A 17,468-nucleotide genomic window follows, 5' to 3' on the forward strand; every position below is an offset into this window, starting at 1 on the left:
CTTTTACCGGAATTAATTGATCCACTTTATCCAAAAGGAATACCACTTAGAGACAAAGCAGAAGAATCAAACATATTATTATAATACAATATAATCATTAGGTTTGTTCTAGCACAATATTTGGAATGGTTTGAAACTAGTTTAGTGTATATCCCAGTTGCGCGTGATTAGCCTGAAACCTCGTTGCAAACGGTTCCATTACGTAATGCCTTACACATTCACCCATAGGGAGTATGATGATATGATATTCGTGTATGGTTTCTGTAATGGTAGTGCATTACGTGCTGTTGATGAATACCGACGTGGTTTTCCAAATCGAAGAATTCCTAATCGAAAAGTTTTTCAGATAGTTTTTGCAAACGCTCAGGAAACAGGAATGTTTCTAAGCATAAGAATTAATTCTGAACGAGAGGCGGACTAAATGTAGAAAATGAAGAAAATGTTCTGGATATGGCTGAAGAGAACCCGAGTGTTAGTACGAGGCGGATTACAAAAGAACTTCGATTAGCATCACATGTAGACGTTTGGAAGACACTTAGGAAAAACGGTTTTAAGCCTATCCATATTCAACCGGTTCAACATCTTCAAGAGGGTGACTTTGGCTTAGGCGTTCAATTTTGTGAATGAATCCCACAAAATCGAGACCTACATAATTACATTTTATTTAGCGATGACGCTTATTTTACCCGCAATGGAATTAATAACCGACACAATGAACATCGGAAGTCAGATGAAAATCCTCATGCCACGTTTGAACAAAACGGCAAACAATCTTACAAATAAACTTCAGAACCGATTATTTCTGAAACGGTCGAGAATCGGATTAAAACATATGAGTTAATTTATCTTATTTTGACCTTCTGACCATGTTCCCCCAAAATATTTCCTTTTCCTCCCGAAACACCCTGTATGTACATATGTAAAACTTTATAACATAAAAAGTAGTTAATAAAGCTAACAAGAAGTAAGACCAGTTGACTTGCGTCCCTGGTAATCGAGATTCGATATATCAAGGAGAAGGGAACGGCGGAGTGGGTAATGTAATGATGGCAGTCAGTGTTGCTACTTTCAGCGAAAACTGCACCGGCCACGAAACTACTGTCGCGCTTCGAAACCGATTTTGTCACGTGGTGGACCGCACTCTTAAAAAAAAACCCCTATTCTATAAACCTATTCTCTTATCACTTGTTATAAACATCCCACTGATGGCGCTAAAAATTAAGCTTATTAAATTAAATTTTGGTTAAACTGATTTTACGTACTTAAATCATATAGTTAAATTAAATATTGTCTTGCTATCAACTATCCTGAATTTCTAACTTAATAAAACTAAACCCAAAAATCCCGAATAATAAAGTTTTAAATACAAATAAATTTTAAGGCCGGACCTGCGCAACTTTTCACACTTGAGTGGCTGTGACTGAGGTCAGACGTCTAACAAAATAGTAAGTGGGCGCATGTAGTCAAATTTTACGAATCAAATGTATAAATTCTTTAAAAGATGTTTAAAACATTTATTTATTTAATGGAATGTTTAAATATCGCGTAGAATATTACTTTATGACTCTTTCCACATAAAATTTTGCGATTTAAACATGCATACAAGCAACACCGGCACACTGACTATTCGCGGCACATCAAAGATTCAAATAGATCTCTGAACTGAACTATATAAGCTGCATTTTAAACTTGTTTTTGTTTTAAATATACCATTAGTAGAATCAGATCTAAATGTGTGTATTATTTCTATCCAATATCAATTTTTGATGAGAGAAGCAGATCTTCATCATACTTTATTAACCTCTTACAATATATTGCTAATATATTGCTAAAAGTAAGGATTCACTCTTGTATACCCCGATCCAAACAGTCGCAGACTCATTACCATTAACAATTATTAAATTCTTGTGTCCACAAGTTCTTTAAAAGAATTTTAAACTGAACAAAAAAAAAACACTGCAAACATATTTTCATGCTTTTTAAAAGCCAGTCTCAATTGGATCTATTAAATGTCATTTTCGATTATGAATTACAAATTTTACAGCAGATCATGGAAAGCACCGATTGCAGATGTATCTTCTTATTAATTGGGCAATCAAATGATTTTGCACGAAAGAATTTTTTAGGTTAAATTAAAAACATGATGGACGTTAGATCTGTAGCAATAAGGAGAAAGCACGAAGAAGTACATTTACGACGTTCACACCACAAAATTACCTGCAATTTATCAATAATACGTTTGTTTTTTTTTGGTGAGGTTTCGTCACTTATAGAGTGTTGTACCACTAAATAAGAAAAAAAAACTACATAAATAAAAAGATAAAATTGCTTAAAAAGAAAGAGGATATTGATGCATGCTTTACCTGTGATCGATGTACGGATCCAGAGTGGGATGGCGAACTATCTGGACTAGCTCCTGTTTTTGCGGCGTTGCCAGTCATACCACTCAACCGTTTCTCCAACTCTTTTCTTTTACCCTGATTATGTAAAAAAAATATTAAAATTGTATATACATCAACTGAAGCGCTCGGGGCAACAAGGTACATAAGCCACTCAGTAAACCACTTCAATAATTTTTGAGAAAAAGGGACTTATGTCTTTTTCATGTCAAAATAAAATTACACTTTCTGTTACTAATAAAATATGTACATTCAAAAATGTGAAGTCGGTAACTGTTAGTACAAAAGAAGTTTTATAAATTCTTCACTTCAACACTCAAGTTGAAAAATATCATTAAGCAAATTTTTGAACATCAATAGCCTTTAAAAATACTTAATGTGACGAACAAATGTATGAAACCATTTTTAAAATATAAACCAAAAAACCACTTTCTAATTTGGTTTTCCAACTGCGGGCAAAATTTTTTATAGGGTTCAAATCAGGTGATCGGAAAGGCCAATCCAATACTTGAATTTTTTCAGATAGCAACAAGTTTCTTTCCAATATGTATGTAACTATTAGCTTCTCCTAAGTTGAATTTTACTGTTTTTATACAAATTGGTTATTGGACACCCAAAGAACTCTTTTTTCAGATTTTTTTATAGACACAATTTTGTTTGGTAATCGTTATTTTAGATTCAGGTAGTTATTTAAGGTCACTATCAGTTGGATAGTAATCTTTGTTTGCCATACTCATTTGAACTAAAATGACTTTCAGACAAATTGTCTGAACGCTTTATTATTGACTGAATATATCCAATATATTTTGCAGAGACTTATTATTATTAAATTACTTGTAGCCTTTAAAGTCCAGTTAAATAATAAATAAATTCTACTCGATTTTCAGTAGAATGTTATGGCTTATGTACCTTGTTGCCTCAAGCCCCTCAACTAATAAATAGTTGTACCTCTGCGGCTGCTTTCATGGGATCGTAAGTTTTTCGGCGTTTCCAATTTTGAAATTCCACCTCTCGACTGGATAGAGACGAATTGCTTCTACCTCCGTTATTCTGCTTTGAATGTTTACCTAAAAAAAAATTATCTTTGTCGGTAGTGACTACTTTAAACTGGCAAATGGATAATTGTATAACTGTTTGGTTTTGTTTTTTTTTTACTTTTTTAAATATATAAGTATAGACAACATACTATAAGTCTTCATTTATCAAGTAAACATCATTTTTTACTATGGTTTGTTTGTAGCTTTTTAAAAAATCTCGAAAAAATAGTCCATTTTTTTTTAAAGCCGATCTCTTTGAATTACTTAATTAAATTCTACTTGACCTAAATTAAATAGTAAAAATTAAATTCCAAGTCACGGGTCTCAAATACACTCGAGAGCGCATAGAAATCGGCCCACTGTAAACTTTTGACTCAATATATTTCTTTTAAAAACTATTCTTCAAATCAAGTTCACTATTACTTCTTGTAAGTAGCTTGGGATATGAATTCTAGCTTGAATTCTTCGTTTTAGTTTATCCCATAAATGTTCGATTGGATTTAGGTCGGGACTGTATGCTGGCCACTCCATAACCGGAAAACAGACTTCTGTAATTTAATTTTGTTTGGTATTTTCAGTTTTTTTTTAGCTAATAAGTTAATTGTTTTAATTTTTCTCAATTATTTATAATTTTGAAATAAAATTTTAAACGAAGAAAACAGTTTTTGATCTTAAAACTAAGTATTTGTCTTATGTCATGTTTATACCTGTTGATTTGTAACTTTTAACCTTTTAATTTTATTAAACGTGATCAAAAATACTTTATGATTGTAGGCAAAACATTTATGTCTGATATATTCAAAAACGGGCGCTCCTAACGAAATAAGACAAGAGCACCTTTTTTAACTAAAAATATTGTTTCTTTTCGAATTTAATAACCAATACTATTAGAAAGTAGCTAGAAAAAAGGTTTTGACATTTTTAACATTGCTGACCACTAATGTTATAAAATCAGTTAATAACAATAACAGTAGAATACGATAAAAATTTCGAAAAATAACGAGCAGGCGTTTTGAAAATATTAACAAAATACCATTTTCAATAGGAATTATAAAACACCCTGTAACATGAAAACGATTCACTTTTCAAGATTCCTGTATATGAGGTTTTCGTCTTATTTTTAGACAAAGATGCGGTTGGTAAAAGATTGCGATGTAATTACGGGACGGCCTGTATATTTGTCCTATAGTTAGAAGTTTTTGTGTGATGCTCAAATTACTAGACAGTTTTACCACTAACGTTAGTGGTAAAACTGTGTAATTTGACCTGTATATTTTTTATTTTGTGGTTGACCGGGTACGTTTTAAAACACAGAATTGCTTATCTTCCCAAATATTCAATCAACGGTTTTACTTTCAACAGCAGCTGTAACATTATTTGATAAAGGAAAGAGTCCATTCTGAAGTGGTGTCAATATAATATTGAAAAGTTAGTCGGGGAAGTCTTTTCTCCACAAATAAAATTACAGCTACCTTCGATCATTTTTCTATTTCACCCTACAAACTCCTCCCAATGAATCCGGTTACTCCACTTCTTTATTGTCTACCTAAAATACACACACAAACAAAACTATCCGGTGAGACCCGTAGTTTCCTATATCGATTCTCCTACCTTAAAACTTTCCTCCTGGTTAACGTCTATCCTCCCTCAACTCACTAATTTCTCTAACCCACTTTCAATAAAAAACTCATATGAACTTACCAAAAATTTAATAAAAACAGAAATACCCCCTAACTCATTTCTTGTTTCCTTCGATGTTTCTAACCTATTTCCAAGCATCCCACCAGAAGATTGTTTATTATAATAATAATATAATAATAATAATAAATCGTCTTTTATTAATCATGCATATACATTACACAGATTTAAATGTTTTATAGGTATATACATATAAGATTAAGGTTAAAGAATACAAATGGCGAAGTTTAGCCTTAGGCTACTCTTACACTTAACCATCCCTATTCTAAATCAAAAAAGAAGTGAAAAGTAAACATAATTCATAATGACACTAAGTATTTTGTAAATTTAACAAATAAGTTTTAAACTGAGACCTAAAGCCGTTTAAACTAATATCTCTTAAATAGGGATCTAAGGAGTTATATAAAGATACTGCATTATAGGCAAAACCTCTTTGAAAGAGTGCTGAATGATGTTGTGGCATAGTAAAGTGATTTCCATAACGAAGTTCACGGTTATGAATAAATGTTCGAAATACTAACTTTTCCCTCAAATATACAGGAATATTTGATATTAACAACCTCATTAGAAAAGTAGCAAAATGATGCTTTACCACACCCGACACATTTAACCAATTTAATTGTTTAAATTCTGCTGAGACATGATCATATCTCCTCAGACCAAATATGAAGCGACAACAGTTATTTTGCACAACTTGCAATCTATTTTTTGTCACTAAATCTAAACAGGGGTAGTACACTATATTACAATAATAAAAAATTGGCAAAACCAGAGATTCACAGAGTTTTTTCCTAATATTAAAGTCTAAGATATATCTGTTGGCATAGAGAACTTTCATTTTTACATAACTTTTTTGAAGTAACTTATTCACATGATCTCTGAACCTTAAATCAGTATCAATGATAAGCCCTAAGTTCTTCGCATTTTTAGAAAATCCCAAAGTTGTGTCGCCCAGTTTCAGGTGCAACCTACCTTCTAGCAGTTTTCTTCGCTTTTCTGAACAAAAGAGAAGTACCTCTGTTTTTCAGGATTTATCTTTAAGTTATGTTCTCTTGAGTAATCATTGATGGATTTTAGATCGTCATTGAGAGATGCTTCAGCTTCTGCTGGTTTATTGGGGTCAAAATAATGCAAAACCTGTTTATCATCTGCATATGACTGTGAATCTGAATTTTTGATTACCTGGAAAATGTCAAAAATGTATATTAGAAACAAAAGTGGTCCAATTATAGATCCTTGTGGTACACCAGATATCACAGTCTCAGCAGAAGAAAACTTGTTACCAATTTGTACGCGCTGTTGTCTATCTGTCAGGTAGCACCTGAAAAAGGAGACAGAGCATTCGTCAAAGCCCAGATATTTTAGTTTAGCACACAGTAAATCATGGTCTATCAGATCAAAAGCTTTAGAGTAGTCCAGGGAGACTAGGACAACCGCAATATTTTTGTCTAATGCCCTTATTATGTTGTCAGTTAAGTTCAGAAGAGCAGTAGTAGTACTATGTCCAGACCTAAAGCCTGACTGATGAACTGGGAGCAAATTATTAAGATTTAGGTAATTTAATACTTGTGTGTGAACAGTTCTTTCAAGAATTTTAGATAGGACAGGCAACAGGCTTATGGGACGAAGTTCATTCACAGCAGTTACTTTTCTGGTCTTAGGAACAGGAAGGATTATGGACTTTTTCCAGTCCTCTGGAAAATACCCAGCTTCTAGGCAAGAATTAACAATATGTGTCAAATGAGGTAGGATAGCAGGAAGGCTAAGCTTTATCATAAAAAGTGTCAAATTGTCATGACCAGAAGCATTGGACTTAATGGAATAAATATTTTTTTCACTGAACTGGAATCTATCATATTAAATTGAAAGTGCAAGTTGTTCTTAAGTTTATTTGTGTTATAGAAATGTATTTTTTGGTCACATTTATTTGATTTTTTAAATACACTCAAAAAGTAGTCATTTGCACTATCAGGATTAACAGAGTCAAGTGGGAATTCACTATTAGAAGTTTTTGAGCTTCAACATTTACATTCATATTTTTAAGATTTTTTCCAGAGTAACTTACTATTTTTTTGTTGTTCCAAAAAACTTAAATAGCCCTTTTTTTCCCTTCGAATAGAAGCAAGTGCAAAGTTTCGAGCCCGCTTATAAGCTTCAAAATCAGCTAATGACTTTGATTTTTTATATTTTAAGTTAGCCTTATCACGTTCCTTTAATATGGCCTCTAGAGCTGGTGTAAGCCAAGGTGCTGGGGGTTTATTAACGCGGACGGTCTTTATTGGTACATGTTTGTCAAATAATTTTATTAGGTTCTGTGTCAGAAATTGTACTTTGTCATCTATATTTGGAAAATAATATATGTTATCCCAGGGTATTTGTAAAAGCTCTGTATTAAAAAGGTTTTCATTAAAATGTTTGTAACTGCGGAATGATATTATTTTCTGGACTCTTTTAAGATTTGGTAAGCGTATATTACAAAATGCCAACTTATGGTCACTTATCCCGATAGCAGAGATGGTGCCAACATCCATAATAGCATCTGCATCACTAAAAAATATAGGATCTAGTAATGTTGATACTCTATCAGTGACCCTTGTAGCCTCATCAATGGTCTGAGTGAAACCAAAAACATCAAATATGTCGGATATTGGATTATTGCTGTTAAAAAAATTAATATTTAAATCCCCTAGAACCGTTACATAGTCGGAGGTTGATATTATTTCTGGTAGAATATTGTCGAGTGCATTTGCACAAGCCCCAATATTATTCATAGTACGATATATGACCCCAGCAGTAATAGAGACCCTGTTTATATTAATTTTTAGCCACATATTTTCAAAACCATCTATATCTGTACCTATATTAAGGTTAAGAATCTCAGCCTTTAAGTGAGATTTAACAAAAAATCCTACCCCCCCACCTCGGCCAGTAGACCTATCTTTGCGATAAAAATTGTAACCAGTTATAGAAATCACATTTGACGAGACGTTATTAGTTAACCAAGTTTCTGTCACTGCGATAATGTCATAATCATTACCTATTACCAAATCCACAAACTCCTGAAATCCCGTAAAAATCGACCTTAAGTTCAAATGTGCCATTTTAAGAATGGCAGACATATTGCTATTAATATTATTCATATTGAAATAGATTTATACACAGTCAGATAAATAGTCAACCTTCTTATTATATAAGCTAATTATTCTCAATAGGCAAGGACATTCTCAACTTAAGGCTTCATGACTAACATCTAAGTTTTCATTTGGCTTTTTAGATTTTATACAATTTATACATTTTTTTTCATTAGACCTACATTCTTTATAAGAGTGATTGCCAGAGCATCTTGAGCAGATTTGTTGTGATTTACAATCCTTACCATAGTGATTAAATCCCATGCAATTAAAACATTGTAGGACACTTACGTGATTAAAAACACGACACCTAGACCACCCTAGTTTGACCCTTTCTTGACTTAATAATTTGTTATGAGTAATTGAATCGACTTCAAGGATAAGATTTATATTTTTAAAATTATTTACCGATTTTTTTAAAACTTTCATATAAAAATCTTCCCCGTCAAATAAGTTATTCCACTTAACAATTAAATCTATTATTGTACTATCAGAGTCTTCTAAACCTACATCATCCTTGTTAATATTTACTATTTTCATTTTTGGTTTTTTCAAAGATGGTACCTCCACAGTGTATTTTTGTCCTAACTGTTTTTCCAATTGTGTACGAAGATCCTTAATCTGGTTTTTATCCGAACAGCCTATTACAACACCACCTCCCTTAATTTGCCTAAACTTCGAAACTTCAATTTTAGAAGGATCTACGTTTTGCCTAATCTCCTTTTTGGTTAAAATGCCATCCTGCTCATCAACAGGCTTTATTAGAACAACAGATTCTGGTTTTCCTCTCCTTACCACGTCAGAAAAGGTCCCCTTGCTCTCGTTCTGCGTATTTTGAAGCTTCTTCTCTAACATCTCTATTTTTTGTAATAATTCCTTATTATTTGTTTCCAGACAACTGATAATCTTCTCTTTAGCTTCAATATGTTTTTGTTTCTCCTCAATTAGTGATTGATATAGAGAAAATGATTCACCTTTAGTACATTTTTCACAGTAGAATTTCAAGTGCCGCTTTGATTTAAGCTGCAAAACCTTGTATTCAGAAGCATTTATCAATGACAACACTTCATTTCTACATAATCGAGTTTTGCAACCATCACAAGCAAAAATTTCAATTTGCGAGCTGTTTTTTTTACAAACATCGCATTCCATAATTAGTCAGTTTTATCCGACAAGCCGGCAATACCGCAACCAACCTTGTAAGCAGGTTGCCTTGATATTCGCTATACTGCGCAATGTTTACGTTTCTCACATGCGGACCCGAGAAAGGAATTTAAATAGTTCTAAAGTTATGTGTCTAGAAAATCATAGACTTTTTCCACTAATTTATGGACTAGTTTCCAGGTAATATAAATTACCAGGTTTGAACAATTTTTATTGCCTTAATCTGCATAAAAACACTAAATTTTTGAGGAGCAAAAACAACGTAATATTCTCGTCACTTTGGCGACGTTGCCACTCGTTTACACCCGAGAACTTCTCTTTTCACAAAGCAATCTACCTACTCATATCATATTAGAAATTTATTCTCTTATCGACAGTGTACTGAAGCAAAACTTCTTTTAAGTTGATAATAAATGATATTGTCAAAAGTCTTGCAATGGGTTCCAACTTGTCACCTTTTCTGGCAGAAGTGTTTATGTTTTTTTTTCTTGAAAGAGAAATCTTAAATTGCGAGATTTATAAAAAACATATAAGATGTTGGTATAGATACGTCGATGACATATTTACAGTTTTCACTGGTTCCACGGAGGATTTACTGGAATTTCGGGCATTTCAAAACTCTATCAATCCTTCTGTTCATTTCACTCTCGAACAGGAACCATCAGGCTTTTCTAGACCTCTTAATTAAAAGAACAAACAACATAAAATTCGAATTTGAAATTTATAGAAAACCAACTGCTACGGATAACGTTATACCCTTCTTTTCAAACCATCCAGTTAATCAAAAGCTTTCCGCATTTAACTCACTGCTCCACCGTCTTTTTAATATCCCTCTTTCTCAAAAACATTTTAAAAAGGAACTCAATATAATTTTTCAAATTGCTCGGAACAATGATTATCCTGACTGAAAATAATAAATTCTCTTTATTTTAAACATCTTTACAAACATTTAAATAAGCCACATACACAGGGTGTTCATTTGAAAACTTCCCACCACGGATTTATCGAAAACCACTGTTTATAAAAAAACGTCGAAATACGTCAAAAGGTTTGTCAAACTGTAGCGCGTAACTCGGTTCAAACCAATTTGTTTCCAACCCGTGTGAGTCTCCAGACAAGCAAATTTTGTTTTAAAAGATTCAGAGATTTGGTGGCCGCCAGCTTTTAGACAGTGGAGAAGGTAGTGGGAGAAATTTTAATAAGAGCGCCACTTGATTTAAATATTTTACACCAAACCCTGATATATTATGATGGTAATATTGTGGCGTTAACTTTACAGTGTTACTATTTTGCCAAGAGTTTGCAGACGGTAGCTCAGAATTATTGGAGGCTTGGGATTGTTCGAAGGTTCACTTATGACTGGCTATTAAAAAATATAATCTTGATTATAACTATTAAATAAATGGGCGCCACTTAGTTTTGTTTTTATAAATGAGAGAAAACTAAGAAAAAAACTTGGTATATAGGTTTCAATTAATAATTAAATGACCCTGGATAAAGTAGATTTAAAGAGGCAAAAAAAATATCTTAACAATACAACCAAATTATATTTACATCAAAGATAATATACACCTCATGTTCTAATCTGTTAAATGTTAATAATTTATTACAAATTAAAATATGAATAATGTTGATATGATTAAAATAAGTTTGTCAAAAGCAACATTTAAATTATGATTAAGCTACTAGGTAGATTTCAGCACTTGAAAAATAAATTGCAATTATTAAAGTTTTTAGTAAATATTTGTATTACGCAGGGGAAAGTTCATGAGCCTTTTTACCTAAGGCATATCGGCCTTAACCGAGTTATATCTACTTAACCACCAAAAAAGGTACTGAAAAATACTGAACAAAAAATAACTAAAATTATAGATAAGAATTTGACATATTAAATTATGATATTGATTAAATATTTGTAGCAATAAATTGAAATTAAAGATATATTAGTAAAAATTTAAATTAGTGAGAAAAATCTATGGTTAGTAATATTTAAATAAATGGAATAAACTGGCCTGTATAGCCTTCAAAACCGAGGCTGTGAATGTATGCCATTTGTAGCTTAGCTATCTGGACTGGAAATCTCTAATACTAGCTCTAACTCTGGCTCCAGCTCCACAGCTTACAGCAATTTCCCGGGGAAATCAAAAGCCTGCAGCCATCAACAATTGAAGAAGAATAAAGAGGAAAACGGAAAAGTAAAACCCTAAAACAACGGTTGCCATTGTATTCACTGTCGATAAAAATGAATGGCGTTCAAAATGTGACACACTCACCTTGCTAAGTTTCATTATCTATCCATCAAAATCTTAGGCATCCTGCACCAGAATTATGAAATAAACAGTTCCCTAAAGGAACAAGATTAAGGACTATAAATTATAAACCATATTGGCCACTTCCTGCTTCACAAACTTCGGAAATAAAAAAACTGGCCTTTTACGTGTGCTTCTACCTGCAATACGGGAACAAGTCCTCGAAAAATGGATGCAGTAACGACCCCACCTCTCGCCTGAGCTGTCAATGTCAATCCAATCAGAGAAAACATTAATTAAGACCAACCAGAAGAGTGACAGATAGCATGAATAATAAAACCAGGAGAGTGATGCGTTACAGTAGTAATGTGTCATTGACAGTGTGAATTTAAAGAAATATCGATAAAAGAAATTGACTGAAATTATTAATATAATTATTGAAATTAATGAAATATCAATGGAACGTTAGTGAACATAAGAAATAGAAAAATAAAACGCTACAATATAAGCCCCCCTTAATCAAGAAAATGATGACCTATATTTATGCTTGTACCTAGATCCTAAAAGCTGAAAATAATTTGGGAAAAACTCAAATAACAATCCATAGGTCCACCAGATTGATATAATCATCCAAGAATTTCCATAGTCACTTCCATTTATATATAAAAAAAATTAAATTCCACTGAGATATTCAAATTTAGATAATTATTCAAAATGTAATACTGTAGTAATTAAAAAAATTGATAAAAGAATTAAGAATTACTTGAGGTATGCTTAAGGCGATGAATTAGTAAAACAAACAAATCCGCACTGAACTACTGTTCAAGGGGAAAAATCCAAAACGTGATCACGTGTTGTTTACAAGAAGTATATGTTTGGAGCCTAATTCACAATACCTCACTGGCCCTAAAATACCTTTTACAAACTTTAGTCAAGTCGCATTAATCTAAATAAAACTTTTAAATAGTAAGGTTCGAATTTAAAAGCCTATTAATGGTATGTTGGTGCAATACAACCTGTTAACCAACAACCAACACTAAAACTAAATATGTTATTTGTAGCAAATAGCCGATCCCTTACAAGGCGATCCAGGCTCAATGTCAAAATCAATTATGTCGATGCTTGACTCAAATGGAAACCCTCAGGTTAAATAGACTTAGCAAGATCCCCTTAACGTTTTTGTTTTACATAAAAGAAAATAAACCCATAAAATTCAAATTAATAAATCAACCCCCAACCCTAAATCAAACCGTTCAATAAGAGAAAAATAAAATAAAATGTGCAAAAACTTGCGTGTTCCCTAATCTCTTGTGTATTGTGGCTAAGGTAGCTTAACTCGCCAGCTCTGGAACCAGTCAGCTACAACCAGGGTAACGACCACATGGGCAAGTCGATTTCAGGCAAGTTCCAATCCAAAATCACAGAGCCACAGTACAATGCTCAGTTCAGGCTGTGTTGAGGCTCACTTAAGAGGATTATTCACCCATAAATTTCTGTTTCCTGGATAACTTTTTTATTTTACAATATTTTTTAATGCGGTTTTCACTAATGAAATGTACATATTTTTGTCAAGAGTTGATAGGTGCCAGTTTTTCGAATTTCTAAAATTTTGATTTTTTATTTAAAAACCAAAAAGATAAATAAAAAAACCTTTTCATACGTCTCTAGATACATCGATTTTAGAAACATTATATTAAAAAATCATTTCAAAAAAAATAATAATAAACCTTTGAGAATGGAAATACAAAATTCAGGCATTTTTCTTATAATTTCTTGAACCGCCGATAAGTTTAGTATCATATGACAACAACGCACGGCCGGGCTACCGTGAATCAAATCAAGAAACGCGAGTTACGGGTACCAACCCGCCACCTTATGCCGACCCTGCATACTTTATTTAGAAATAGCTTAGTTTGTATTGTCATCATTTTTAGAACGTATAAATATAATGTAATAGACAAGAGCAATAACAATTAATATAGTAATCGATGTAGTCATTATCTATCAATCAAGTTAGTTGTAAGTTAAGTTAGTCCCTGTTCTCAATAAATTTGTTTTTTAAAAAAGCAAATGCCGGCTGTTATCCTTTAACTGGCGCAGTCGGTAGTTCGGTCTTTCCAATATTGGACAAAAATCGCCATATTTGGGTCCGTTTCTACGGTTTGAAGACCGCTACAATCCCTGGAAGCTGAAAGAAGACCTGCAGAAACCTTCAAAGAACAAGAATCGTCGGAAGTACCTGCAGCGATCCAATTGAAGCAACCACCCGTTCAACACCGGATTGAGAACAGCTATAGTTTAGGTCCTGGGAATACAAAAATCGATTCCTTTAGGAAATTAGGCTAAGAGACAAATGGAAATTTTGGCAAGAACCTTACTGTAAGTGAACATTTTTCCTTACCATTATTTTTAAATCCTTTTGGTGATATATTTTTGCATTTATTTTCGAGTATTTTGGTATATTTTAATATTTACCAAGGTGTATTTTATTTTATTTGAGTGCAATTTCAATTGAAGTTTTTACCATTTATTTTTATTTCTTTATAAAAAGACGCTTTACCTTTTTATAACCTTTATTTTTACAATTTTTACAGTTAATAATTGTAAATTTTACTAGATTTTTGAATTTCTTTTATGTCTGAGCATGAAATAAGAGAACTCAACGAGTTCATAAATTTTTTGCAAACCGTTTCTCACGAAGAACTAAGACCTTTACCTTCAATTACTATCGAAAAAAAGAAAAGGAGTCAAATAGATATTGGTATGTTAAGATATCAAGCTGACAATATCCCTACTTTTGATGGCAATCCAAGACAACTCAATAGATTTATCACTGCTTGTGAGCATGTACTTCAAAACTTTCAAGATGCCACTAATTTAAATAATCCGATAAATTTAGCTTTAATTGATACAATTTTAATGAAACTGAGAGGTCGTGCAGCCGATCTCATATGCTCTAACTCAGATTTAAATTCATGGTTATTAATTAAAGACGCACTTTTAATAGCTTTTTCAGATCAGCGTAGTATTGAATGTTTGATACAAGATTTAATTTTATTAAAAATACGTAGAAATGAAAATCCTGTTCAATTTGGTATGAGAGTGCAAGATGCTCGTTCACTCTTATTTTCAAAACTCAATACTTCCGTTGCAGATGAAAATGAACGTAGAATTAAGTTAGCACATTACGAAGATTTTGCCCTTAAAACATTTTTAAATGGATTACCTTACCAAATCCAACTTGTTGTTAGGCTAAGAAACCCTGACACTTTGGAAAAAGCAATTTCTTTAGTCGTAGAAGAAGAGAACTTTCTTTATTTTTCTCAAGGCAAGAATTTTCAACAAAACTATTCAAGACCGCTTACTTTACCACCCTTACCACCTCGAAATTTCCCACATTCTTCCAGGCATCAACCCCAACAACGACCATATACGAATATTCCAACCTCTAATTTTCCATATAGAAATGCTCCTCAACCGACCCCATTACCTCAAAATATTTTCAGATCTAATGTACCACAAGGTATTGGATCAATTCCCCAAAATTTGAATCGTTCAAATTTTCCTCAAGGCCCTGTTCATCTAGGCAATAACGTCCAAAATAGATCTCGTACTGACTCTATTTCACAGCCCCACCTTTTTAGAAGTAGTAACAGCTCTACTTTTAGACAACCCTTTCTACCCCCAAGTAGACCAAATAATTTTAATCCCCGAGCAAGCTCTATTATTCGAAGAAATCAACCTGAGCCTATGGATACAAGTTCTGGCAACACTATTATCCATAATAATTTGGAATCCGCCTACCCCGAATATTCAGAAAATAATTACTACGATCCTGATAATTATTCCAATGACCCCTATATTAATTTAAATTACAATTATTCTGATTATCACAGTGAAATTTTGTCGCCACATGCACAATTAACTGGTGCATTCCCAGAAATTCAATACGATGAACCTCATGATAGTTCATCACACCATCAAAGTCATCTACCTCATAGTTCCGATGAACCCTACAATACATCTGAACAGCAAAATTTTCACGAAATCACAAACCACGAACCCGTAACATAATATACCTTAATAATATTAGATCAGATTTACCGTACGTTTACATCCCAGAAATACGAGCATATTTTTTAATCGACACTGGAAGCTCGAGAAGTTTGATGAGTCCGCAACTAGCATACAAATGTTTCAAGAATCACATTTCAAATGAGATATTTAATATACAGACGGCACACGCTAATTCCTTTCACGATGAAGTTGCTAACATCCCTATTTTTAAAATATTTAACACCCGTGGCTCACACAAATTTTATTTATTTAGCTTCTCTCAAAAATATGATGGTTTGATTGGTACTGATCTATTAAAACAACTAAACGCTAAAATTGACCTAAAAAATAGTAAACTTTCTACACAAAACTCTGACATTCCAATAATTTTCGAAAACTCTAAAGAAATAACCAATAATAATTCCGACAATTTTTTTCAAAACTTTTCTATAATCATTTCACCAAGATCGCAAGAAGTTATTAAACTACCTGTGACTATTGAATCTGGTTTAGGAATTTTTGATTACATAAATTTCGAAAATGGAGTAGAAATTCCAAAAGCATTAGTAAACATTTCTAACTTTTACGCTTATACTATGGTCACTAATTCTAACGAGACCCCCGTCAAAATCAACATAAATAAATCATTTAACGTTGAACCAATAAATTCTTTAGACGTAAATTTTTGTCAAAAAATGGAAATTGAACAAACTCTTACTATCGAACATGACAATTTATTAAAAGAAAATCTGAAAAATTTACGCTTACAACACTGTAATAAAGAAGAAAAAGAAAAGCTCAGAAAATTATGCTTTAATTTTAGAGACATCTTTTATTGTGACAAAATCCCATTAACTTTTACAAACCAAATTCAACACAAAATAAATTTAACAGACGAAAGCCCCATTTTCACTAAAACTTACCGCTACCCCGAGATTCACAAAAAAGAAGTCAAGGAACAAGTTTCTAAAATGCTAGATCAAGGAATTATTCGAAATTCAGTTTCTCCCTGGTCCAGTCCAATATGGATCGTTCCAAAAAAGCTTGATTCTTCTGGCAAACGCAAATGGAGAGTCGTTATAGATTTCAGGCGATTAAACGAGCGCACTGTAGGAGATAAATACCCCCTTCCCAATATTGCCGATATTCTGGACAAACTTGGTCGAAGTCAGTATTTTTCCACTTTAGATCTCGCCAATGGTTTCCACCAAATCGAGATGGATCCACATGATATTTCTAAAACCGCTTTTTCTACTGAGTCTGGACATTTTGAGTTTTGTCGAATGCCATTCGGTCTTAAAAACGCACCCTCCACCTTTCAGAGAGTGATGGATAACATCCTTCGTGGCCTCCAAAACGAAATCTGCGTAGTTTATCTCGATGACATAATAATATTTAGCACATCCCTTGAAGAACATCTTTCTCGTCTAAAACAAGTTTTTTCACGACTTCGTGAATCGAATTTTAAAGTTCAACTGGACAAATGCGAGTTTCTCAGGAAAGAAGTACAATATCTCGGACATGTCGTTACATCCAATGGAGTCAAACCAAATCCAGATAAAATATCTGCTATCCAGAAATTTCCAATTCCTAAAAGTCCAAAAGAAATTAAAGCCTTTTTGGGTCTTCTAGGCTATTACAGACGTTTTATCAAAGACTTTGCAAAAATAACTAAGCCCATGACAGCTTGCTTAAAAAAAGATTCAAAAGTAGTTCATTCTCCTGAATTTATCC

At 32.8% G+C, this 17,468-nt stretch overlaps 1 protein-coding gene across 2 annotated transcripts in view; it reads right to left on the reverse strand.

Annotated features, from left to right (window-relative positions):
- LOC126747383 (uncharacterized) overlaps positions 1 to 17,468 on the reverse strand; it is a 157,999-nt gene that overhangs the window by 18,425 nt on the left and 122,106 nt on the right. The window contains exons 8-10 of one of the 2 annotated variants that reach the window (XR_007664172.1): positions 3,348 to 3,466; positions 2,364 to 2,477; positions 2,218 to 2,285 (exon numbers count right to left, since the gene is read on the reverse strand). Coding sequence is in view for 1 of the 2 variants with exons in the window: in XM_050455969.1 (XP_050311926.1) it covers positions 2,364 to 2,477; positions 3,348 to 3,466 (233 nt within the window). In the remaining variant the exon portion in view is untranslated. The remainder of the gene's footprint in view (positions 1 to 2,217; positions 2,286 to 2,363; positions 2,478 to 3,347; positions 3,467 to 17,468) is intronic. The other variant, XM_050455969.1, reaches the window with a different exon arrangement.

Source organism: Anthonomus grandis, chromosome 19 (genome assembly GCF_022605725.1).
Source record: "Anthonomus grandis grandis chromosome 19, icAntGran1.3, whole genome shotgun sequence".
Taxonomy (NCBI): domain Eukaryota; kingdom Metazoa; phylum Arthropoda; class Insecta; order Coleoptera; family Curculionidae; genus Anthonomus; species Anthonomus grandis.